The 27,600-nt window shown below is 41.2% G+C and overlaps 1 protein-coding gene across 1 annotated transcript; it reads right to left on the bottom strand.

Annotated features, from left to right (window-relative positions):
• Positions 1-2,330: 2,330 nt before the first annotated feature.
• Positions 2,331-27,600, bottom strand: mfn2 (mitofusin 2). The gene is made up of 18 exons (XM_035159319.2): positions 27,386-27,600; positions 24,084-24,265; positions 23,156-23,291; positions 22,832-22,994; positions 22,628-22,752; positions 20,702-20,810; positions 20,401-20,508; positions 16,898-17,051; positions 16,132-16,199; positions 15,010-15,131; positions 14,778-14,904; positions 14,428-14,532; positions 12,753-12,855; positions 12,273-12,493; positions 11,483-11,638; positions 6,865-7,061; positions 6,053-6,187; positions 2,331-4,750 (listed from the first exon to the last, which is right to left on the bottom strand). The coding sequence occupies exons 2-18, from the start codon at positions 24,259-24,261 to the stop codon at positions 4,681-4,683; spliced, it is 2,277 nt and encodes a 758-aa protein (XP_035015210.1). The 5' UTR covers positions 24,262-24,265; positions 27,386-27,600; the 3' UTR covers positions 2,331-4,680.

The raw sequence follows: 27,600 nt of genomic DNA, 5'->3' as shown, positions 1-27,600 counted from the left end.
CTGTATATATAATGGACGTAGGGTCCGTGACGTCACCCGTTGGTTTCTGAAGAGTGAAAATGAGGCTAGTAGTAGGCGTTCACCCGGCGCCATCTTGCCGGTGCTGACTCCTCCTAGTTCCTGGCTAACCAATAAATGGGCAAAGAGGAGGAGCGCGAGTGAAGACTGACAGCTGAGCCACGCCCGCAGAGCTCAACGTTACCTGGTTAGCTCAGGCTAAGGAGCTAGGCTACATGCTACCCGCGGCTGCTAACCGGCTAGCGCTGCGGTGTTGTTGCTTCAGGATGGTCGCGATGTTTACAACGAACTCACTAGAGGTAAGTAACCTTGAAACTACACAACAACAAAACCTATTGCTTTATCTATTATCATAATCATTTGCTTACATGCCTCAAGTGGTTTTTAATATGTAATTGTTATAAAAGGTACCGTTTATTTAACACGTGTAATGAACAGATTGAAGCAAATTAACTACACTACTACAGAGTCGTGTGTTTGGTTGTGACTTGATTTTAATTTTAATAAGTTAATAAGTTAATATGAATACGCTACATGTGTAAGTTGCATGTGATAGTAACTATATGTTTCACAAATGTTGTGATACATGCTGGTATAACCACCATTACTATTGCCACCTTGTTTATTTAGCCTGTTATGGAATTTACAGTGAATTAGACAGTTTAGATATGATTATAATCTCCACACACCACTGTTGGTTCTCATATTTATTATATAATTATGTTTTCACACAGAGAAGTGGAGAGACTTGATGTGGACTGTTATCAACAGCTCTGTGGGAGATTATCACCTTGAATATTACAGATGAGGTAGAAAGACATTTGATCTATTTGTACAATGTTTTATTTCTTTCAGTACATTACATTTCATTTAGCTGATGCTTTATCCAAGCGACTTACAATATGTGCATTTAACCATGAGGGAAAAACCCAGAGCCCAGTACATTGGTTCTGTCTGAAATCTGTGGTGCTTCCACCTGCTGAACACAGAATAAACTGTAAGAACCAGTCTTTGCTGGAACATACACAACATAAAACATCCTTTTATAGTGAGTTTCTTCTTTTCATTAGATGAAGCACTGCAGCACCTGATGTCCTCAGCATCCACTGTGGCAGCAGCAACATGGTGGAGATCGGCAGCTTCAGGCTGGTCAACATGAGGACGACCTGCACCAGCTTCATCTGCACAACACTTCATGTTTTCTCCCTTAACTAAAGATGGCCTGCAACTGTTTAGAGTTGGCAGTCATTGCTAAGTGTCATGGATAATAGAGTTAATTTCTATATTCATTATGGTTGGTTAAAAAAGTGAACACTTATCAGAACAATGTTTATCTTTTACTTTCTGATTTGATACACTTTAGATAAAAACCCAGTGTTTTATTTTTCTTCTTTGCCATAAGAGACAGAACACAGTCAGCACAGCTGTGTCCTTCAGGCTCGTCCGTCACTAATAAAATGACAGGAAACATAAAAGTATGGCATTTGAATATGGTTTTGGATTAAACAGTGCACTACCAAGACAATGAATGTACAGTATGGAGTTCTTCCACATTAATAGTATTGCATTTATAATTTAATGCATTATGTATTATGGCAATACTTTGCTTTGATTGTTTGTAAGTTATGAAAACAGGTCTGTACCTGGAGTCAGTGTTGAAGTGATGACCCTCAGTGTTCAGTCTGGTTGGATTCCAGTTGTGTCTCATGTTGGATATCCACAGGTGCAGGCTGTCTGAGTCTATATAATTTAAACGAGTGAGTTAGAAAAAATTCACCCCCCTCAGAGTTGTCATGAAGGAAGAACTAAGTGATTGAGACTAAAACCGTTTTTTGAACCATGCTGTAAACAGGTTTAATTCTACTCTAAAGTCTGGCTTTTTAACATGGGAGTCAATGGGAATTGACTCCTTCTTGGAGCCAGCCTCAAGTGGCCACCCAGTGAACTGCAGCTTTTTGCACTTCCGTATTGGCCTCATCGCTCAGCCCGGGATGTTGCCCCTTGGTATGGATGAGGGCAGAGCCGATCCCTGCATCTCTAGTCAGGATGTTAGTCCAGAGGAGGAGATCTCTCCTGTTAAGGTGTTTGTCTTGATTGCTATGATGACTGAATGATTTTTCCATGCATGCTAAAAGCTCACACTGAATCTGTGAGATATTGATTGCCAGTTAATATTGGTTCTTCTAATCAAACATTCAGACTAGTAGTCTGCATTACAAACACTTATTACTTGATGAGCAATCAAGCTCCAGAAAATAAACTATTTTCTGTTGGAACTTTTTCCACATTTGTCACATACCTGCAAATAAACCTTTTCAGCATATTCACCTTTATTTTTTATATTCATATGTATGTACAGTGTAACGGGTCAACACACTACAATAATCACAGCATGCAGGTACTGTCACCTTCCTGAAGCCAAATACAACTACAGAAGGGTTTTACATTGCGGGAAAACACTACCTTTATTGAGAAGAAAAAAAATTAAAGTGCTCGTCTTCACCCTAAAAGGAAGTGTTGGCAAGTGTTGCTCACTTGGCATAATAGTCTATGGCTTCATTTTACATCATCTCCCATCAACAATACCCACATATTAGACAAATCAGGCACATCCATCTTATCTTTCCCCAGTTTCCAATTAAAAAGGCAAATTTCTAAATTACATATACACATTTTAGAAAGCAAAAGTACAAGTTTGTTTCATCAAGGGGGTCTGTTGCAGGATTTGGACACTTTTACATACATATCTTGTGTAGCTGAGTTCTCCATCTCATCTATATGTGACACTGACAGAGAGTATGCAGACAGTAACTGAGCCTGAGCCACATTTGCTTCCAGTGCAGGTCGATCATGTTACCACTGAGCTGACTTCATACATGAACCACAGATGTTTTAAAAATATTAACATTAAAATGTGATGATGTTTCGGCTGAATCAGAGCCATTGTTTTACATAAATACACAAATTTAACATCTACTAAAAACCACTTGTATTGGGTTATCAAGGGATGAGGCCCTGGAGATGTGCTCAGTAGTGTTCCACGGTGTGATTGAAACTGACCTCAAACATTTCTTTGGCATATCTGTACTGACGTCTTAGCGAGAAGCTAACAGGGGTAGATCTATGAGACAGACTCAAGCAGTTTGGGAACACAGAGTGTCGGCACAAAATTGGAAGGGTGTTTTTAAAGTAAAACTTTAATCTCAGAAGAGACTTCAGTTGAATTATTTAACACTTACCAAAAGGTTCCAATTCTCTCTTGTAGCCATGGCAACTATACTGACTGACAGACTATCTATAATGGTAACCAGTTAAGGAATCAGCTTTTTGATATTCTATATAGTACTTCTTGTTACATGAAAAGACAAGACAAGCCAAAAATCCATGTGTCCTAACAAGTCCTGTGTATCAGGTAGATTCCTTTGATTCGTGTTGCTTGACTGTTGCAGCTGAAAACAAACACATCTCTCTCCTTTTTAAATGAAGACAACAGTGCTCAGCCGTTTAAAGAATTACTGACTTCCCCTTTTTAAATGAAACGATACTGTATACTGCAATAAGGTCATAGTTTTAAAGATGCATGTATTCTACTGGGCTTGAAGGTGGAGGCCACAGAGAGTATGGGAGTCAGGGAAAGTGCAGAATATCACCAGCGTGATGCTTTTAGAGGTTACATTCAGGGGTCTCATATTTTTTACTTCACTGTTCAATCTACTAAAATCTAATAATTCACTTCACAGCCTAAACCATCCTCTCAAAACATGTATGTTTACTCTTGGAGGACGTATTAAAGGAAAGGACACAGTCAGTAACTGTACATGTCAGAGCCACTCTACATACAAGGTGAACATAGTGTCTAGATTAGATGCAGCAGAGCAAACAGTTTGAATGACCACCATCAGCATGTGACATGTCCACTCAGATCAGCTCTACTTGGTGCTCATTAGCGAGACTTAAAGAGTGAGCAGTAGTTTCCCTTTCATCACTTAAACTATGACCAAAGGAGACAGTGTGGACAAGCCAAAATTAAATGTTAAATAACCTCCAACTGAACTACAATATCTTCAATATTCAAATCTTTCAGCAGCTGGAGGAATAAATTAGTTTGCATGTCTTTAGTTCATTGCATTATCCTCATAATATGAGACACTTTCTTTTCCTTTCCCTCATGTGCTCTGCCTCTTACTTCATGGCACTTTTCCATTGTTCAAAATGTACATACAAAATCAAATGTACACAGGTTCAATTTGGCAGAGCTGACTGGAACAAATACAAGGACTGACAGAGTAACTGAAAACTACTGATAAGGATGTGAGGAGAGTTTAGACTGTATTTGTGATAGGAGTCAGATCTGTTAGCCACATGGAGACCTCAGCTCATCATCACAAGTGAACATGATAAAGAATCTGTGGTTTGTGCCTCATGTTTAATATTTTTTGTGTGGTTACTCACCAGCTGATCCTTAACTAGTGTCCATGAATCCATATCACATCCATTCAGTAACATCTAAACTGTCCGTTCTACTTCTACTCTTCTGTTCAGAACATTTTCGATCGTTTCCTCTCTTTATATTCAGCGTGTCAACTAGAGGAGATACTTCAACAGCTGGAGCAGATGTTCTTCTGCTGTCCTTCAGTCTCTCAGGTGAAGCCTCTGCCTGCTTTACTTGCTATGGTGGAGGTACTGTTGGGTGAACATGTTCAGCTCACTGTCCAGCCAGCCAGCCTTGTTCCTAAACACACACACACACACACACACACACAAATTGCCAGTGTATTCATGAAGCATAATAATAAGTCTTGAAGGTGTAATCCAGTGGAAGTCACTACAGCAGGTAACATGAAGACTGATTCAGGTTCCGAGTTACGGGTACACAAACTGAAGAGTTAAAGACATGTTCTCAACAATTGCTCCCTACTCTGCCCAACAATGAACTATTACATTTCCCGAAACTATTACTAAATAAAAAAAAAAAAAGGCCAGCATTTCGAAATTAGTCCACTAGGGCAACAGTTTTTATATAACTCTAGTTATGGAAAATATTTCTTAGTCTTATTGTTAATGTCCAACACAGAGATTAAAAATGTTTTCACATTTAGTTTACTTAATACTCCTACATGACACTCTAGTTAGTGCCAAAGTTTTGTGCAAAATATATTTTAAACCTGCCTTGCTAGAAAAATCTCATCCCTCTACACATTACATTACATCTTTAGCAGTGAATTACACTGCACTTTATGTGTGAACTACATGAATAATCTCACCTTTCATTATGAACCTTTTGGTTAACACCTAAATTGGATATACAATGTGTATAATGCTGATGAAGCAGGCTGTATAGAGGCAGCCATGATAATAACTGATTAATCAGCTGATATAGATTCTATAGATCTGTGATCTTTGTGCTGAATTGAGTCCAATATCACACAGATCAAGTACTCACCACTCTGGTTTATTAGCCAATAGGTATGTGTGGTATATTATTAACACTATATAATATTGACCTTTCTATGTAGTCTCTTTCAATCATTTAAAAAAATATATTGTGTTAAATTTTATAGATTGTCGACATCACAGCTGTCTCTGAATTTAATATTCCTGCACTTTTGCGTGATTATAATATGTATAGGAGATACAACAAGTTCCCTAACATTCTGACAGTGTGAAGTGATAATTGTTTTTAATTTCAGGCACTGTTCTTTCTATCGTACTCACTCTCACTCACAACCTACAATGTGTCCTATCAAAAATAAAGGCAATAACTCCCCCCCTAAAAAAAAAAATTGCCTTCAGGTGTGCATGCGCCCGATTTTAATCAGAATCGCACGTACACTTTTAGTATGAATGAAGGCCCCAGGTGACTTCAAACCAGTAACTTGCTTTTTAATATCAGTCTACCACAGCATGTTAAAATGAACAGGTGCCGTTCTTACAGGTGTGATTTTAACCCACCCCTACTCCACCGTGCATCTACTTCATGTAGACGTGTCCTGCTGTTTAGTAATTTGTACGCTGAGTGTGGTGATGCACTTACCGCAGAAGCTTAGCCTTGCTCTGCAGGGTGTCCAGCAGCTCTATCTTCGTATTCATGTCAGTGATCTCGTCCTCGAGATTCTGACGGGTGACATCTACCTGCTGGCAGAGCTGAGCAAACACACCGGCCAACTCCCTGATGAGCACAGCAGAAACAGAAAAAGGGTTAGACAACATTATAATAACTAAAGTTAACCATGTTTTTTTTTAACGAGACTGAAATCAAAAAGTTAATAATTTCTTTCCTGTTTTCTATCAAATTACTGATCAAACTAAATATTTGTCTGCTCTGAGGGGCTACAGTTGCTGTGTTTCAATTTGCATACTTCCTATACTCTAGACAGGACTACTGTAATTCTTTATTATTATCACTATGTCCCAATTAGGGCTGTCACAGTATTTACAAAATTTGAATATTTAGAAAAAGGAATGATAGATATTTTAATACATTTACATTGTGTAAATAATCTAGTGCCTCTTAAATATTTTCTTTGCGAGAGCAGTGGAGGCATGTTGGAGAAACAGCTTTTTATAGTATGCTCTTTCTCTCTTTATCTCTCATACTGACAGCACATTCACTTGGAGTTATGGCTGAAAGTTTCAAATTTGTGAAATTGGTAGCCAAGTAGGGAGGACACTTTGTTGGTGCAAAATGTGCAAATAAAAATTGTCATTTACATTTATCTTGCAACATCTGTATTTGATTTGGAACATCACTTCCCTGTCAGAATGTAAACACTTATGTGTTTGTTCTTTGTATTTTGTATTTGATATGAGATACAGCAAATGTATATAGTCAGTTAACATGCTCACTGCTGGACTTGGTGGCTGCAGTTGGATCCAGTGTAGCTGACGATGAGTTGCAGCTTCTCACTGGCGTAGTCCACAAACTGTCTCTTAAAGGCTCTCTCCTTGGCCTTGGTGGTCCAGGTGAGCCTCTCGTAAATATAGAGGAGCCCGTAGAGGCCAACTGACAAGGCGATCAGCCGCCAACCCACTGCCTTCCAGATCTGAACACACAAAATTCATGAAACAAAATCAACAAATCTACAGTCTGGACTTCCTGTTACCACATAATTCCCTAGTGAGTTCTTTGAGATCACCACAATAATCCATGATGGAATCTGCTTATAGTTTTTAACCTGTTGCTTTTTTAATCAATCAATCAAATTTTATTTGTATAGCCCTTATTCACAAATCACAATTTGTCTCATAGGGCTTTAACAAGGTGTGACATCCTCTGCCCTTAACCCTCAACAACAGTAAGGAAAAACTACTAAAAAACCCTTTTAACAGGGTAAAAAGAAGGTAGAAACCTCAGAGAGAGCCACATGTGAGGGATCCCTCTCCCAGGACGGACAGAAGTGCAATAGATGCAACGTGTAAAGGAGATAATCAGAAAGATAAGGGTATTTGCAGCATTGATTAGAATAAACACTTTGTAGCATAATGGAAGGTCAATGAGTTGATGGATTATTGTCAGTAATGGCCGAGTATCTGAGGAGACATTGTATATCAAGCAGTCTTGTTGTAATCATAGTCTATGGTCAGCAGCCACCACGATCAGGATCCACCATCAAGATCGGATGCCACTATAGTCCACAGTCATTTAAGGACACACTAAACATTCATATGACCCCCTAACAGTCCTCTGGTTTCACATCTTGGATCCAAGATGACTTTGGTGTGATTTAATGGCAACATTGTATTTATGTTGTTGTGATATTATTGCTGCTTTTACTATGAACACTTGAGCAAATCCCATTGATTCTGTAAATGGGCAGGTTGACAGCAGCAAGGAGTTTAGATTTAGAGTCTGGCTTAAGTGGCTGTCTCTTCTGCTGGGGGGTGCAACGGGACCAGGGGCCTTATTTATAACCATTGAATACACACAAAACAGGGCCTGAAAGACTTCTCATGCAAACGTTGGGATTTATAAAAGCAAACTTGACGGGAGAATGTGCACTTGTACGCTAACCTTGACCCATGCTTACAAACATTTTGGAGACAGGAAAATATGATGCAGACGTGAGGTGAACTGAAGCCAGATTATTGATCCATTTCATCAGCGCGTAACATAACTGTTTAATTAAAAAAGATGTAATACAACTTACCTAACCCTTACACAAATTACGTTCAGATACCATTAAACAGCAGAGTTACAGAGTAATAGTTTTTAATAATATCCTCTAACACTGTATCATTAAGTCCGACTTTAGTTTGTATACATGAACGTGAGTGAAACTATTCACTTTCAAACTGGAGGCTAGGATCCCACTGATGTGTGTAGTAATCGGTCCGATTGCTCTAATTATAAAAATACTGTGGTCACACTTGCGTGATGGATGCCCTAGCACTGATAGAGTGCGCGAATGAAAGGATTAGGAGGAAACAGATGTTCAGCAATCACAAAGATGTTTATGTCCCATGATGATAACTAATCAGCTGTATGACCCAGGTGGATTTTGATTTATAAAGGAAACATTGCCTTCAGGTGTGCATGCTTTTGTGAGAACGTGTACTTTTAGTAAGAATCCTATGAACTGTTGTATAAATGAGGCCCCAGATATACAAATTGGAGCTGTAAGATTGAACTGTGAATTCACACACCTTCAGGGTGTTGAATAGCCTGATAGACATTTTTGCACATTTTATATGTCTGACTGGGGATGTCATTGCAGCCAATATGTAGGACTTGGTGTGATCAACTTAACAAATGTGTTCAATTCCTCTTCACAAATGTCTGAATGAATTATAGTCAGCAGGCTTCTATTATTGCAGAGTAGGAAAATGTATTGTGTTTTCACACAATTTTACTTCGTTTGGTTGCAGCAGTTTCACAGCTACAACAAGGCTTGTTGATTCGGTTAATACTTTCCCCAATGTGTGCATTCACAAACTATTCGGTTTCAGCTACGTTCATTTTGCAGCGGTGGCCCAGATACCTTATATCGTGCCTTATTACCCTGCTTCATGTCCTCCCACCCAAGCCTATGTCACCATCTTGGGATCTAGCAGTGATGCTGGGAGCCCTCTCCAGTCATCCCTTTGAACCATTCGATAACGTGGACATGAAAACATTATCCCTGAAGGTGGCTCTCTTTTTGGCTTTGTCTACAGCTAAACTTGAGTGATATTCACGCTTTATCTGTACACCCAGCGTGTATGCGGTTCACCCTGGGGAACCTTGGGGTGACGCTGAGGCCGAATCCTGCATTTGTTCCCATGGTTGTTAATCCAGTGGAACTGTCAGCTTTTCAGCCACCTCCCAATGGTTCTGCAGAACCGCAGCGGTTACACATGCTTTGCCCTGTCCGTGCTTTACACACATATGTGGAGAGGACAAGGAGTTTTAGGAAAGGGGATCAGTTGTTTGTGTCCTGGGCAAACCTACCACCAAACAAAGACTTTCTCACTGGATAGTGGACGCCATTGCGTTGGCCTACTCCAGCTCGGGCCTTCAGGTTCTGATTGGTGTATGGGCACACTCTACTAGAGCTTTCGCGACCTCTTGGGCCCTGTTCAAGGGAGTCTCTATCCAATACATCTGCGCTGCAGCTAGCTGGTCTTCTCCCTTCACATTTGCGAGGTTCTACAGGTTGGATGTCACATCCCCTGGCCTGACCCACGCTGTCTTGAGCATGGGCTCCTCTGTGGATCTTCCTCATCCACTCACTTCTACCTGAAGGGGGGGCTGGCGGTCAGTCGTCGAGATAAGCTTGTCTGGCAATACGGGAGTCTCAATATCCCATAGTGAGACATCGAAACAAATGTTATGAAAGAGAACTTTAGGTTACTGGTAACCCCGGTTCTCTGAGTAGCATGAGTGAGATGTCTCACCAGACCGCCCTTCTTGCTGCTGGGGTGAAGCGAGAAGAGGTGTCGTTGTTTTGAATGACATGTGACGGCGTGTCCACCGTATTTAAGGTGTGGCACCGTGACACGGACGTCACGACTGCCAGCCACTCACTCCCACTGACTCCAAACCAATGATGTACTGTACTATTACGCAAAACAAAGAAGACATGCCAGTTTTTAAGACCTCCGCCAAGGAGGTTATGTTTCATCTGCATTTGTTTGATAATTAGCAGGATTATGCAAAAACTACAGGACGGATTTGCATAAAACTTTATAGAAAGATGCAGTACGGGTCAGGGAAGAAGCCTTCACATTTTGGTGCAGACCTGGGACATTTTCTTCACTTTTTAACACAGCAAGATTAAAGGGGACATAGCATGCCCATTTTACCACAAGTTGATATGGTTCCTTGGGGTCTTAATGAAATGTCTGTAACATACTTTGGTCAAAATACCACAAGGATCATTTAAAACAGCACCCTTTTTACCCTGTATAAAACAGCCCTCCACAGAGCGACCTGTTTTGAGTGCCTGTTCCTTTAAATGCTAATGAGCCAGCTCCCCCTCCCCCCATGATTTTAAACGATATAAATTACATATTTTATATGATATAAATTATCAAATATGCATCCCATACTTTGTATTCCCTTCTGTTGTCCTGGAGTTTTAATTTTCCCAATCACATAATTAAATGTCCCTCTCTGCCCATCCACTACAAGCACACACAGACAGACAGAGAGAGAAAGAGGTGGGGGCTATGAAGACCATCATTTACCCCAGAACCCCGACATTCAACGGGTACAACAACAAGCGGAGAAAGCAGAATCGCGGGCTGACCTTATATATACAGTCTATGGGGCTGACCAGCGGAGAAATGCTCGTCCCGTGTGAACAGCCAGGCGGCTGCGCGGCAGAACGGCGCTGCGCTGCCTGCAGCGGCGCTTCCGCGTCGGTGTTAACCCGGCGTAACTACTGTAACCCGGCGTAACTACTGTAACCCGAGTAGTGCTGAACACTGCGGAAGTCTTCCACACAGCTGGCAGTGTGGAAGACCGCTGCAAAGCAGCCATAGCCCCGTTCTCAGCGCGCAGCCGCCTGGCTGGTCACGTGCGTGCTTTCTGGAACGGCGCGCGCTGCCTCGCCTCGCTGCCTCGGTGTAAACCCGGCGTAATGAGTGTGGGGGACGGGTGGGGGTGAGGTGGGGGGTGGGCCAAGACCATGTCGGGAGACTTCCAGTTCCTTGTTACGACACAAAACCCAGGAAGCTCAATCGAGTCGCTCAAGCATGACGTTTCTGACTTAGAGGAACTATAACAAAACACGCGAGTGTTTTTTCGCCAGAGTTTTTGGGTTGGTAGACATGCCAGATACCCACATTAACCTGTAGAAGCACTAACAAAGTGGAATTTGCATGCTATGTCCCCTTTAAGTATTTTTTTGAGATTTTACTGATTTCACTGGGAATAATGTTTGGATCAGGAAAAAAACAAAAAAATTCAAGCATAATCCCCATGAAGATATTTACTACTGCTACTACGAATATGTGTATTCAGTGCGTGTGTATGTGTCCTTACCACGCCACCAACCACAAGGACGCCCATAGAAGTACGGGAGGTGAGGGATGCAAGACCTGTCACCATGGAGACCATGAGCTCCTCCTGAGTCACAGAGCTTTGCGGGAAAGGAGGTATGGCAGTGCTGACAGGAGTCAGGGCCATGGGCCGAGGGACCTACAGGGAGAACACAGCTAATAATGTCACAGAGCAAAGTGACTGGCTCAGAGGGCTATGGACAGTCCTGGATAATGAAACAGCACATCAACAAGACATAATGCTACATTAAAAAACATTTGTGTGCCTCTGCCTGGAGATTAACAGTCTTGCATCAGTCAACCCTCCCTAATTTACTCTGTATTTTACCTCATGATTGATAAACAGGTGAAAATAGCTGCTGTCCAACAACACAGACATCAATGCAAAAATGTTCCAATCGGCCACCATCAGTGCAACAACCACTGATTGACGATATATTTGTACGCATGTGTGTGTGTGCACGAGCACTGGCCAGTGTATGAGAGCTTTGACCACTTGTGATTGGATCTCACTTCACCGCTCTAAGTGCATCTCTCTCTCTCACCCAAACAGAAAGAAACGCGCTATGGACTCAGCCAATCGCCGATTCAACGATATATTCAGCCAATCATCAAACCCTACAATACAATTTCAATTATTATATTGGAAAAACACAGTGAGAGAGAAATTTGATCTCAATGCTCAGCAAGAAAACTGTGATTATGATTTTTTTGTAAAGTCATGCAGCCCTACTTAAACACTGAGCTTGGAGGAGTTTTATATCCTGTGTTACCTGGTCATTGTAGCCCACAAGGGCCCGCCTGGTATTTTTGGGACCAAGGAAGCGGTTGACCAGCATGGTCCAGCCCAGAGAGAAGTGGAAGCTGATGTCCTCTTGAAAGTCACTGCAAAGCTTGTCACAGGCCAAGTCATAACTGAGACTGAAGCACTGGCGAGGAACTAGCTTATCAACCTGCTCTCTGACTGGGCTGGGCAGTAGAGGCTTCAGACCATCTGTACAAACACAGACAGCAAACAGATCAACCCAAACTAGGGACACAGTGTGGCTAAATACATGTTTTTACATAAGCTGACAGAAGACATTCATGAATCCTACACATCTCCACATGCAAATTACACGCAGTAAGCAGTTAAACAAGAGTGTGGCCAGGATTATTAGGGTAAAACATTTAAGCTCATTAAAGCACATTGCAGCCTGTGCAGTGACAAGAATAGATTGGACGATTGTCTCAGGTGTAAAGGGGACTGTTACCAATCATGTCAGTCTGTGTAGCTTGCAGGGAACTGGTAATAGAGGTGGAACACCTCTGTGACATGTTCTTTCCCAGACCCTCTTCTACGTGCCGATGAAGCTCCTAGAACACAAGAAAACAATCAGTCAACACATCTGCTGTAATCACACATTAGAGGAAATCTAAAATTCCTTTTTCACTGATGCCTAAAAGCAGCCAAACCTGAAAGCTGTTCAATGGTAAACTAAAAAATTGCACTATACAAATGGCACTGGAATTACAGTGATAAAGGTTTCAAAGAGTCATCTGAAAAAATCTTGATAATGAACAAAGCTAGGACACAGAGTGTGTGTAGGGTCACTGTGGGCGTGGGAGCCCCTCCATCTGTACCAGGGGGGTAATCAGCTCAGCTGAGAGCTGTTGGCTGATTACTTCCCTGGTTAAAAAAGCTGCTGAATGAGCTGCCACACCACCTGAACACGTTATTATGCCGGACAATTTATGTTTTGTTTGATGAAATTCTCTTTGTTATTTTGGATTTATTCCAATTAATATGTTAAAAAGTGAGTGATTTGTGTCTGGCTGTTGTTGGGAGACCCCAGTGGCCCCCTTGCCACAGTTTTTAGTACTTGGCCTTCAGAGCCAAGTGCTTTGTATCAACAGTGCTACCTATCTAGAGTCAGTGTTTGTGTCAGGTCGTGTGTAGAATTTAGTGACATCTTGTGGTGAAGTTGTAGGTTGCAGCTGAATACCCCTCACCTCACCCTCCCAAACATGAAAGAGAACCTGTGGTCGCTTCAGTTGTCATAAAAACTAAAAGGTGTTTAGTTTGTCCAGACTGGACAACTGTAAAAAAAATATGGCAGCCTCCATAGAGGACCGGCTACCAATGTAAATATAAAGTATTTGAATATAAACGGTCCATTCAAGGGTAAAGATAAGAACAATTAGTACAATTCAGAATCAAACATTTAGATGATTACACATTAGTGAAAACATCACTAGGATTATTTTATATTAAATTTCTGGTGCCTGTGCCCATCAGATTAGATTGTGGAGTTTAATGAGTGCATCATGACTCAGTATGGACTGCTCTTACGTAACACAGATCACTTGGGCTTTATACAGGTTCAGCGTGCCAACAGGAGACCAAGGAGGAGCTTTACACTGTACAGCATGTATACACCAGTGTGTCAGACATGTAGACGGGGGAGTTATCTTGTCATCAGGATATGTACCGCAATCTTTTAAGCTAGCTGTAATAAGCTATAACTTTCTTGAGGATTTTAGACAGGAAGGGAGGTTGGATATTGGTCTGTAGTTGGCCCTTTTGTGTGTGCGTCCACTCTTGCAGGAGTGAACGCCACTCACTTTCATCATTTGTAAACTGATTTGTTCGGTTCAGCGTTTGCAAAGAATATGAACAATCTGTCAATAACTGTCTCTGAACACTCGTAGACTCGCTGGAGCTCTCCACTTTCTTTCGCTCTCTCCATGCTCTCAGAGTCTCTCTTGATATTCAACACCAAGATATAGTTTTAGAAGGTATATGACCACAAGTCAAACACTTGCATAAAAGAACAGTATGAACAGTATTGCTGTTGTGTGCACACCAAAGTAAACAGAAGGTGTGCAGCCCTCCTGCTCAGTTCACATTAAAGACAAACATTTCTGTTGAACACGTGTTGAACTCACATTCTTGTAGACCTTGAGCACTACTGATGATGGGTGGAAGTCAATGTGAAAGTCATCTACCAGCACATTCAGCTTCCTGATTTCCTCTGCCAGGGCATTAGAGACCTGTACACAAGCAAAGAGCAGGGTGAAAAGCACTTCCTGGTGAAGTTTGCCCTCTTTTAAGAGCAAATCACAATGTGATTCTTTCCTCAGTGTTTATTATGAAAACAAACCTGAATTTAGAAATTATTTTCACTGGGTATAATATCATTTGATAAGTGAGTAATAAGATTAAGGAGATAACTTGAAGCCCAGTTGTTTCACTGCAGCAGCAGAGAAAGCAGGCATGTTATGATTTGGGAGTTCACCTGTCTCTCCACCTCCTCAGTAATCTTCTTGATTTTAGATTTACAGTCCATGGTCAACAGGTCCAGCTGCTTATCGATGAACTCCAATCGGCACTGACGGTCTTCTTTAGTCTCAAGGCAGTAGACCCTAAACACACACACAAAGTGTGAATATATCAGAGAGTAGGTATTTTATTTGTCTCCAGTCTTAGGTTCACACAGACTCAATCAATACATTTCAGACTTGACTCACCTCTGCTCTTGTGCAGCAATATGTATAGAATCCATAATGTGGCGCAGGGCTTCAGAGATCTGCTTGGCCCTCACAGTGTGCTGCTCAAACTTGGTCTTCACCGCTGACTGTGAGATACACTCCTGCACACAGCACATTGGCCAAAAAAACAGAAAAGATCAAGGGATGGCCACAAATGATTGGATGCTTCAATTCTCCAAGTGCAGCTGATTTAAACTTTTGATATCTGGATTACTGAGTGAATTTTCCACAATTAATGAAACATGATAACTGTTTAAAGTACTTTATTTACAGTAAAGCAAAGTCAGGTGTTCTTAAATTTCTAAATGGAAAATGGAACACAAACTTAATATTATATAAATATAAATATTTGATTAAACAAAAACAAAGAAGAGCCTGTACACTTACTTGCTAAAAAAAGAGCACAAAGCCAGAAAGAAGAGTATCATCAATACTCCATTGTACATTTTAAGACAGCTTGGGAGATTTTTTAATAACATTTAAACATTTTTTTTAAAACATTAACATTTTAAAAATAGTGGATGATCTTGGCAGCTATTGGTAGCAGGTTCTCTTTTTTTAACCACGAAAGGACCTGACTAAGAGCCCACTCTGGAACGAAACATTGTTTAATTATATTTTCTGTGGCACAAATAAGTGTGCAGGTTCTTCTTTGTTTTGCTTTTTTACTAGTGCTCAGGCTACACTGGATGCGCGAGGGAAGCATGTGGGACACAGAACTTCTTGTTTTTCATTTTGGTGCCCATGTTACACGACTGCACTGCTCTTCTAGAGTGTCAGGGTCTTGCCTATTTTTCTATGCGTACTGCGCAGGGTTCTCATTAGATAGTTTCAATGTCTATCTGTTGAATATGTCACAAATAAATAATAAATAAATAACTCTTAAAAACAAGAAGCCTGGCATTTAGTTGGATAAATAGACCTACTTTTATTCAAGAAAATACAGTAGTTATTCCAGAAACGGTACATAGCAGCTTTGCTGCAGGAACGCAGCGGACATGCTCCCTGTGTGAACAACATATACGCAGCAGATCCGCGACGCAGCTGTCATATGCAGCACATAAATCTTAAACCGAGTTGTTATAGGGATGAGGATCTTACCTCAAATCGCCTCTCAAAGTTCTGGAACTCAAACATTCTGGCTTGAAATCCCTCTGCAAGAGCTCCACCTGAAACACATGGAATCACATCCAGTCCAATTTGCTGAGGACCCCCGGGACACCCCGAGGTTCCCACTGTGAAGAGAAAGACCCTGGCCCTAAACCAACATTTATTTTTAACTGTACTTGCTGTGATATCACAGATTAGCAGTGACTTTGATGATAAGCTAACATCACACAATGTTGCTTGCTTACACTCTGTGGCACATTCTGAATGGGCATAAACACAGTTACTACCATCCCATCAAAGAATATGTAATGGGAATTTTACCTAACCAGACATTTGACATCAATTTTCTACACTTGACTTGTTTCCTTCAGACATTTAGGTGGTACTTACTAAAGACTTTCAGTTCTTTGATTAAATATACTGTATCAAACAGTAAAAGCTGTTCACCTCTAGTACTAATGCAAGATCATCACTGAACATAGCTTCATTAACACACTACATGTCAGTAGGAATGTTAACCTGAATTAATTAAATTGTCATTCTAATACATTAAGTGATTTCTGTGTACATCAAAAGTATATAAAATGCCTTCAATTATAAAGATATACATTTGCTCTCAAAATGAGGGGTATAAAGCATGGTGTAAAAAAATTTTTAATGTTAGAATTAAACTTTGGTAATTTTAATGTTTAAGCATAAACTCTATCCTGAGGCAGTGCTGCTGCACATCAGATTCTGCACTGACTACCATCCCCACCTGCTTCAGGCATTCCTTGAGCTCTCTGCACCCGAGCCTGAAGTACTTCCTTGGCAGAAACGAAGAAGATGCGGTCACTGGCCTGGGTCCGGTCCACTACAGCCAGCTCATCCACCAGGAAATTGGTGCAGCGGTCCATATGCTGCCTACGAACCTGACACAGAAACAGCCCACTTTATTGAACATGAATTTCAAAAAGTAATTCATTAGGGGGGAAAACATCAACGTCAGCTTTCTTTCAGGACAACAGAAGAAGAAGAAATGGCACAGTGTAGTTTAGTCCAGGTGTACTTCAGCTGACTGTTCTGTCATTTAGCACCAAAGCTGAGGGCAGCACAGCAGACAGAAATGAGGCTCAGGCTGCAGGACATTGATTTTACTGTTTCCCCACCATTCTTACTTTTTCTATCATATTAAAAAGGTTGAAGGTTATGTAAGAGTAACTAAAATTACCAGCTTGCGGCTGTTCTCAGAAAGCTTTGTGACAGGGTACAATGCTACACCTAAAGATCAGTGTATTTTAACAACCAGACAGAGGATGGACTTATTAGAGACTATATGGAGAATCTGTTCACTTCCAATAATGTCCTCGTTTCTGAAATTGGCTGCAATTCACCTAAGCTGCTTCCAGACATGCACAGAACTTCAGAGAATCTCCAGACACTCTGTGGAGGGGCTGTATGTGAGAACGCAAATATCAAAGTGAGAGCATCCAGACTTTCTGCTGAGTTTCTTTGGCCAGACCCCGAGTATACTGTAAATACCGTGTCTGAAGGAGCCGATGTGAGAACACAGCAGGAGAGCCTCAACAGGATTCACCACAAGTGAGTGGGTGGTTGATTAAGTTTCTAACACGTGACAGAAAACCAAAAGTAAACAAATATGTCAGGCTGAAAGAGCGGACCCACACATGTTGAAGACATCGTGCCTCCACACGCTGTCTGAATCCTCTGGTGGATTTGCTGCTGTTGAGGATGCTTTTTGAGCCTATTGTCTGAGCGGGGACATCCTCCAGAGTTCATGTCTGAAAACAGAGTCGCAAGATAGCCCTAAATGAACTGAACTGAGAAAGTGGAGCTGAACAGCAAAATAATAAAAAAGGTATACCTGACAACTTGCATTCATGAGAATGGGACAGACAGAACGGCAGTACAGAAAGATGAACCGAAAACGTAATACCGCTTACCACAGCTGTTCTGATAAAAATCTGAAGAGCTGCTGGGAGCCAGTGAGGACTATTATTAAATTAGGACAAAATTTGAATATTAAAATAATCTCAACACTTCTTGGCTTTTAATTCTACAAACAAAACCGAAGACTTAAGTACGTGAGGACCATGATTATTCCAATGAGAAAATATCAGAGTCAGTTAAGTTGAGTTGTAAAAGCCAGGACATTCTTGCTGTAATGCAACAATGGAAACCACTGATCCACCAGGCTGCTGTCTTCGTTTTCTGTTTGTTGGGGAAAATTTATGGAAAACGAAAAACGACACAATCTTACAAAATCATGTAGGCTGCATGTTAAGCATATTCATTAAATCATCTGAATGAACCACAAACTGTGGGTCTAACGTCAGGTCTCAGCCATTCATTTAGTTACAGATCTGTGCAAATAGATACTAACTTCATCATGAACACAGCTACATAAACAGTGTGGGACACTGGCATGGCTTTAAACTTGAATACAGGATATTCACAGAGGCCTGTGAGGCAGAAGGTAATCCTCAGTTCAACCACAGAGCAGAGATAGGATAGGTAAAACCAGCTTAACTGTTCACCTGCTTATCTAAGGCTGCTGCTGAATCAGCAGCATGTTAATAGTTAGCTTACTACATGATACGGTAGCAACACTTTCCTTTTATCAAGAATTTGGAAAGGATACAGTCCAGACTAAGTATTTAGACAGCTGCATTTTTTTGTTAATTAGTCTCTGAATTTCAGCCTTTTCAGGTTGAAATGAAATAATGGATCCTATATCTAAGTGCTAAGTATTATCTTTGTTTTAATTTGAATAAATTTACATCAATATAGTGAGAACTTTGTGGAGTTATTACAGCCCTTTAAACACATTGTGCACATAGTTGAATGGAAAAATGGTAACTGGACTGTATTTGTATAGCACTTTTCCAGTCTTATCAACCACTCAAAGCACTTTACAGTAAAAGTCACATTGACCCGTCCACTCACATTTTAACAGCACTTCTATGCAGAGCGTGTTACCCATCCCACACCCTTCATACACTGTGCGCATATCGGTCAGGGGCAGTTTTGGGATCAGTTATCTTGCTCAAGGACTGGAGTAGCCGGGAATCTAACCACTGACTTTCAGGTTAGTGGACAACCTTCTCTACAGACTGAGTCACAGCCAAAGATGAGGGGTTCAGAATTTAGTGGGAAATCCTCTGCAGTCAGTGACTGTGTGAAGTCCGACCCACAGACATCAGCAGACCCTTCGATATTCCCAAATGATTCTCTCCCTGAGCTTCAGTGCAGCCTCCTTCAGCTCTCGTTGTTGTGAGCTCTCTCTGCCTAGTCTGTTCTTAACTAAGTGGACTGCTGGTCAGTCAGTCAGACTGAGAACAGGTGACTGACTTCGCCTACTTGGGATATCCTGTTGTTATTAACGTGTCTGATGCGGACAATCTCCTGTTGCGTTCTTCATATCTAAAAAGTAAACTCCAGACCCAATTTACCAGACAATTTACAGAGTTCAAGTCTAAAAACAGCTTATATGTTGGCCCTGTGATAGGCTGGTGACCTGTGCAGGGTGTAGCATGCCTCTCTCCCATTGGCTCTGGCCCTCCCCCAAAACACATCATGTGAGCATGGTGTGGCAAGTAAATTTGTCTTCCAATCGCTTGCATTTGATTGATTTTGCCAATATTAGTGCATGAGAAGTGAGGCAGTATACCTCACGTCAAATGATTAAACATATTGGACGTGTTGCATTGTGGTGCGGCCCCAACTATAGAACAAATTTTGTACTGTATTTTCGCTTGTTCCGTTTGACTCTTCAAAACCAAAGTGTTTCCAGATGACTGAATTTGTTTTACCTTTCTTGTCAACCAAAAGCTGCCTTTCTGCCATCTTCTAAAAGAATTTCAAATTTAATTTTCAGTTTCAAAATAACAGGGGGAAACCTGACGTGGCTCCCTCCTCCCTCTCAACACAAGCTGAAACTACTGTGCGGCGGAGCGCACTGATTTAAAAAAGGTAGTGTGCCCCACATTTACATCACAAGACAAAAATAGAGCAACACGGCATGCAGAACAATAACCGTTTTATGTTGATTATCTTGTTTTTATGATAATGGGAAGCCGAACTGAAATTCCATTTTCCAAATTCCCCTATTGTATTGTCTCGCAAATGTAATTTGGGCTCAGAAACTTGGTAATATCGTAAAAGCATTCGGAACACTCTTTGAGTAAACACTGTCATTCAGATGTACTTGCTTTGCTAATATTGAACACCGTCACACTGTAGTCTGTTTAAAAGACTGACCTCCTCCATGTATTCAGGCTCTGAGGCTGAAGCATCCCAGCGGTTGTTGAGGATGAAAATGTTGGGACTGGAGAGTCGCTCATTGACCTTGTGAAAAAAGGACTTCTCCTGTAGGAAAACATAACAGCAGTTTTAAAAGGCAGCATTTGAACATACGAGATACATTAAAACATGAGCACTGACATTGACACTTCCTACAATCCTACACATTGTTCCACTTCTCCACTAATCTCATTATGAAACAGTTCACCTATTTCTACAGCTGTCTGAATGGATGAAATATACAGTCGTCATTTCTTACCGTCTGCATCAGTGTGGACTCAGAGTTTGCCACCAGAACAAACACATCAGCATCAAGGCAGAACTTGTCAATCCAGCTGTCCAATTCTGTGGTAACATCGATACCTGGGCTGGAAGGGAAAGAAAGATGTACGATAAATCATCTATGAAGGAGACAATGTTATCAATTACTGAAACAAAAACCATACTGTTGTGGCTGTAGTGAATTAAAGGGAAAGTTCACCGAAAAAGGAAAATACACTCATTATCTAATCTCCACTATGACGATGGAGTGGTGGGTGAAGTGTTTGAGTCCACAAAAGAATTTAGGACTGGTGACTCCTTTTTCAAACGTAAAAAAGACATAAAATGCCTCCATACTGCTCGTGTGGTGTCATCCATGTATCCGTAAGCCCCGACATTCAACTTCGACTTGAAACAGCGTCATTTACACCATGTTTATTGGCCTGAACGTCCTGTTATCCTCCTCTAGAACCATGTTGGCATGCACACCGCAGACACCGCAGACACCGCAGACGCGGGGTGGGCAGTAGCATTGCTACTTCCGCTAGCATCACTACTTCCAATAGTGGACATTTAGGCTTAAAACATAGTGTAAATGAAACCATAAAAAAAATTTCAATTTCGGTTCTGCTTGTCGGTTCCTAAACTGCAAGGACGCCCTATGTATCTGCCAGGACCTGGCTATGTGACTACGTCACACACCACGCAACAGCCTGTTCATTTGTTTAGACATGACCTAGCCTTAATGGCAAACGTGGCTAAGATGAGCCGCGATAAACGCTCAAAAGTCAGGTTGCACATCGAAGCTCACCAAACATTTAAGTCAGCATGGCGTCGGCCTGAAAGACTGTACAGCGTTTAATGTCCTGCGGTCTCTGAGCCCGAGTGCGTCATCTTCAGCTAGCGCTAGTAGCACCTCGCTAGCACCTCCAGGAGATCTACGGAGAGCGAGAAGCGACAGCAGTTCTCGCTGGCATTCAAGGGAATGCTGACTAACATGACTTGTATGAATTATGTCAGTAGGTTTCATATAAATAAGACGTACAACAACCACCTTAAAACGTTATTATCCACAAGTGGTTCAACTGCTACTGATTTCCACGCTGTTCTTTTGTGAGATTAATATTCATGACAGATCTTAAAGTTGACAATTATTGATGTAACATTAGTTTAAAAAGGGACAATTGGACATCGTCTTCTACTTTTTATCCACAAATACGACTATGTGTTTGGTTAATTTAAACACCAGTATTTTCAAGGCAAAAAATGTCAACATTGCCTCTATCTTAGTTAATACTAATTTACACAGTTGGGACGACATTGAGCATGTCTGATAATGCTCTGAGATGAGTTGTGTGGGTTTTCTTTTGTAATGTTGCCTGTCTATCAAAAGGCATTACCACTGCTGCACCGGTATAACATGAAGCACAGCTACTGTGCAATGGTCCAGTCCAATAAAGATCTTTTTTTATCTAATTATTTGACCTTTTTTTTATTTTTATTTACCATTTTGGAATCCAAATGGGGAATCGATAAGAACCGATAAAACGATACCCAACCCTACGTATAATCATACCTGCTATTATTCAGTACAGCCAACATGATCATATGCATACGCATCACTCATATTCAAAAGATCCTTTGTGTTGGATGAGGTGTAGAAAGAAATCCAAGATGAAAGACTGCCATCCAAAGTAGATTGTAATTATAAGCCTAACACCGGGTGTCTATTTCAGCCAACATTCTCCTTCTTTCAGCACATTAACATTTTCAAAATGAATGAATCCCAAACTGCCGCTGATGTGCTGACAGTGTGTGAATGTATGAGTGATAGAGAACTACAATATACAATTATAATGGGTGCAGTCAGACCACTCTCAAACACTGACGAGATTTGGCTATTTGAGATTAACTTGTGTCTCACCTGTCTACCAACACCAGATCATCCCTGAGTAGAGCACACTTGGCTTTGGGCCACATGACACAGACCAAGCTGCCGGCGTCTAAGTCCTCATCCTGATGGAGAGCATGGGCTAGTTGGTTTACCGTCTGTAAGTACACACACACACACAGTTTATTTTACACATACAGCAATATGCATGCAAGGCCCTCAGTGAGTTTTGCTTACCTTTATGTTCTTCCTCTCTTCAGAGCCTTCTGTAAGGAGGAAGGCCTCGTTGCCATCTGTGCCCTCCACCCTCAGGAAACAGTTGGTGGTGTGTCCTATTCCTGACGGCAGCACCTTATCACATAGCATGGCATTGATCACTGAGCTCTTCCCATTACTGGTCCTATAGAACAAACGGTTCTGTCAGTGTTGCCTCAGCCCATTTGAAAAGTGAATAACAAAAGGTAGGTAGGTAGCTTTCAAAAGGTTAAATTAAATAAGATGAATATAGATAAACGGAAGTTCCAAAACTAAACGGTTGGGATAGGAAACGGATAGACATACCTCCCAAAGAAGACCACCTTCATATGTCTGCGGGCGAGCACTTCACCGATCCCTGCCACCTTTGCAAGGTAACCCTGCACCTCCTGGACCTGCTCCTCTGTGGTGACTGGGTCCAACTCATCATTTTTGTACGTATCTAATATGTGGAGGTGATCGGACAGAAGACAATGCATCCTGTTACAGCTGTTTCCATGAAGAGCCTCTTTATTAGACTGACAGTATGATACCAAAAAACATACACCATGTTTTAAGACTTACGTACATCAATGTCAAAATTGGTTCTAGGTGTAGAGTTGTTCTCACCACCAAAGGGAGTTTGTATAATATCATCCATGCCTCATGATCAAGCTGGCAGCTAACTAAGCAGGCTGTTAAATATTAGTTAAGGCCTTTGCACATTAATGGCAACGTGAGTAAATAGCACGAAATAGCAAATAATTTGGAGGCACGGTAAATAGTCTGTATTTATATAGCGCTATATATACACACACTAGAGGTGTGGAAATTTCTCAATTCTTAAATGCATCGCGATGCGGACTTGGACAACTCTGCATTGATGCAGTGACTGAACATAATCGATTCATGTTTACCGCTAAGTTCATAGTTTTAGCGATGTCCCGCTGCTGCATAATTATAACACCGCTGCTTCAGGACAGACGCAGATTAAAAGGTCCGGTCGTACTGTGTCAGAGTCTCTGTCGGAGCTTCTTCCTCACTCCTCTGACTTGAATGAGTGAATTTCACAGACTTAAACTATTTACATTAGGTGCAATTTACCAAAAAGGAAAAAAAAGAAGCCTCAGGAAAAGAAAGATGAAATCAAAATCCTGCAATGATTTTCCACACCAACATATTAAACTGCCCTCAGATTATCAAAAATATGATGGGATACAAAGGCTTAGAGAGGAAATTGCAAGTAGGTGTGTACCTTCTAGAAAGGACGTGCTTTCCTTAATGTAGGAGCCCAGTTGTTCAAAGATCCCGTTGATCTTCTTCTTTGCTGTTACAAAGTGCTTGAGCGGTGATGCATTCACCTCTGCCATCAGTCTTTTATCCTTCTTACCGTGGACTGCGTTGGTGTTGGGTCGTAGGAAAACCAGAGACATGGCACTAGACAGGAGAAAAGAACAAATGCACCTTAAAGGTTTCACTGAAATTCACTTATAGAAAATGACATTCAAACAATTAGAGTAGGAGTGATACAAATGTCAAAACCCTTATCACTGTAGAATGGACTTAAAGGACACAATTCACAATTATTCAACTGTGATAATTCACTGCTGGGAGGATGGCCTTCTAATGTGTATCTTTGCAGCAGAAAGGTGGATGAAAATAAAAATAATTGGAGAAAATGGAAAAAAAGGACTGTGGTATTCCCATTTAGCCAAAAGTATAAATATTTCCACTCCCAGAATGCACCAGGCCTCTCTCCAATTGGATGCTTGACCTGAGCTTCGGGTATGTTTACAAATGCTATTGGCAGAGCTGGGGTCCATATACATCTCATGGAGTAAGAAGAAATAAGTCAACATCTGCTTGTTAAGCCAACGTTTTAGTCACAATGGTTTTGACATGAATTGTTTACATGTACGTCCGTCCACTCATATGTAGTGACACCTTTTACTCAATTTAAGAATTAAAAAAGAATAATAATTTGGACAGCACCTTTCAAAAACAAAGTTACCAAGTCAGTACTTTACAACTAAAACAGACGAAAAGCAAAATATTTAAAATAAAGAGGGTGACAATCAACTGCAAAAATTAAAATGAGTCTTAAGCAAAAAACAGCAAAGGCCTGTCAAGTCAACATTAATTGGTAGTAGGGGCCTGCTGGAGGATACCAGACAGCGATCAGGGTCATAGGATGTTAGTAAATCAAAGATATAAATGTGAGCTCGACCATTCACAGCTTTAAAACCAAGCAGTAAAATCTTAATATCCATTCCAAAACGTACAGGTAACCAGTAAAGAGTAGCAGAGGGGCGATATTATAATTTCACTTGTTGTTATGTTCTAGGGCTGCACGATATATATAGAAAATGTATCGTCATCGAGATATCAACGTGAGTGATATACTTATGACAAAAGACAGCATAAACGGAGATAAATTGTGTTCCCTGCTCCACGAATTCACGCTCTGCATGTCAGAATATTTGGCCAATTAGAAGGAGCCCTGCTGCCCTTGGAAATAAATTAAAGATATTCAGATTGTTGACGGGTTTTTCTGGCTCCGTCAAATCTTTGTCGCGCACGTTGATATCGTGATGAAATAGATTTTTCGATATATCAAGCAGCCCTATTCCTTAAAGTTTTGGCAACCACGAGACCTGAGGCTGCTCTTTAATTGGTTGTTGCAGGTTTTCCAGGGGACGCAGCTCTCTGCTCACCAGACACTACCCTTCTATTTATAGCAAATAGGTATTGATGAACTTTTTTTTGATCTAATGTAATAGGTCGACGCCGCCTTCAGGTACATCCGACGTCACTGAGTCACTTCTGCTGTGAGCTGACCAGCAAAGATATGGCGACTTCATGGGTAGTTCTTTACAAAAACACCCTTTCACAAGAAAAAAAAAAAAGAGGATAAAAGGAGCTTGGTATGGACCAACTTGATAAACAGATTCAGTAGTCTGCAAGTGATGAGGTCGAGCTTACAACCGGTGCTTCTCCCGCTTGTTATGAGAAACATAGTTGGCTAACTGGATGTGGTGGAAGTAATGTCTTTTATTGCTTCCTCTGTTTTCTGTTTTAAAGTGTCAGCACTGAGGTACTATGGACAACGACGTGGGTGCGAGACCTAAAACATCTCCCTGAAAAATGCAAACAGCATGAAAGTTGCGACAGTCATTTAGACACAATTCACTAACATGTGCGCAGAAATGTTCTTACTCTCCACAGAAAAAAATTGCCGCCAGATTAATGACACATGCACACCAGCTGATTTTGTTCTCACCAACATGCGTAGGTTTGTGAATCAGAATCATTCTAAATGGACAGGTGCGTGTCCGCTCTCTGCAATTGGCATTCTGCCATGCGTCTATTTCTCCATACAAGAACATCCGTTTGTCATGAAGAGAGCGGTGTGCTGAACAGTTGAAGTTATGAGAGACGTGCCCAAAAGGTAAAAAACACAAGTATTTCACAAAAGCAGAAATTGAAGGCGTCGGAGGTGGAATACACAGCTTTCTGTAGCGTGTCCTCCGGAGTGTCGATGTTTTAAAAAATTGAACCTGGGCTGGGCACACACAAACACTCCTGCAGGCAGAAGTTCCTCCGGCTGATCTTGACACAACACAGTGTTTTAACTTCATTGTTGCAGAAGAAGCTGTTCGCAAAATATGAACAAATTAAGGTATATTGATGAATCCCAGATTTGTGGGTCAAACGTTAGTATGCACGGTTTATGCACAGATTTTTGTGTACGCACTGTTTTTGAATGAGGCTACATTTTTGCAGCAGGCTTAGCATTGCTCATCAGCTTGTGTTGTTTTTGTTTAGTCTGGCTTCAAATAGTTTCGTCCCTCCAGTAGAAATTTGAGGATATTTAAGAGAAGCAGAGCTGTTTTACAATCTGGTCAGCAAGATCTGGTACTGCAATATATTTTGGTAAAAATGTGCTGATATGTACACTAAGAGGATAGAATACAGGGAGGCATTACAACATGGTCCAACACTAGAAACAATTCACATGACCACATCAGCAGCTTTCAGGCTCACTGTCAACAAAAGCTCGTAGGCTTCTCAACCAGTCAGGTGAATAACAGCAGGGCTGTAACGTTCCCGTGTCCGCGCCCCTGTCTGCTGAAGGCCAGAGATGAGCTGTGACCTTTCACACAGTTTGAAGGTGGCAATGTGGCGTGATGGAGATTTCAGTTTATTCTTTTAACGTACTACATACAACATCAACAAAATCCCAAACACACAACTAATATCTGTTAAATTACATAAAACTACAGCATGGCAGTCCTGCTGCGATACATGTCCTCCAACTAGCTATTTTACCTTTCAGCTCCTCGCGTTAGACTCCGCCTAAACTCTCATATCAGAGGGTTGTCCATTTTTGTCCTCTTACCATTAGTCCGTGTGGTGTAACTTTCATGGACCTGACGAACATGACAGTGCGTCCAGTGGAGACAAACATTTCCTAGGTTACAAGCTAACTAGCCCTTCAGTGAGGTCCAGCAGCGGCTAGCTGACAGGTAGTCTAAATGTTTCCAGGTCGGGACTCACCGTGGTTGGGGTCGTTCTTCACAAATACTCCTCTTGCATCCTGGTCCCGTGGCTTTTTAAAGCAAGCTAACGAGCCACGAAGGTTGTTGAACAGCTGGATCTTGAACTTAGCCTGAATTGCGGAGAGTAGAAGAAGTGTTACTGGACGTTTCACATGAGAATAGGCCTTCTTCTTCGTCTTCTTCTGCTGCTGCTGTTTAATGGCGGTTGGCAAA

This window comes from Hippoglossus stenolepis, chromosome 6 (assembly GCF_022539355.2).
Source record: "Hippoglossus stenolepis isolate QCI-W04-F060 chromosome 6, HSTE1.2, whole genome shotgun sequence".
Classification (NCBI taxonomy): Eukaryota; Metazoa; Chordata; class Actinopteri; order Pleuronectiformes; family Pleuronectidae; genus Hippoglossus; species Hippoglossus stenolepis.
The sequence above is the reverse complement of the archived record's forward strand: the minus strand, read 5'-3'. Positions and strand labels throughout refer to the sequence as shown.

Excerpts from the sequence above, each read along its gene's own strand:
- mfn2 (XM_035159319.2), bottom strand. The coding sequence starts at position 24,261 with ATGTCTCTGGTTTTCCTACGACCCAACACCAACGCAGTCCACGGTAAG. Across the intron at positions 12,856-14,427 it reads TGCTCAAGGTCTACAAGAAT|GAGCTTCATCGGCACGTAGA; the intron begins GTGAGTTCAACA and ends CTTGTGTTCTAG. Across the intron at positions 11,639-12,272 it reads TTGTGGGCTACAATGACCAG|GTCCCTCGGCCCATGGCCCT; the intron begins GTAACACAGGAT and ends TTCTCCCTGTAG.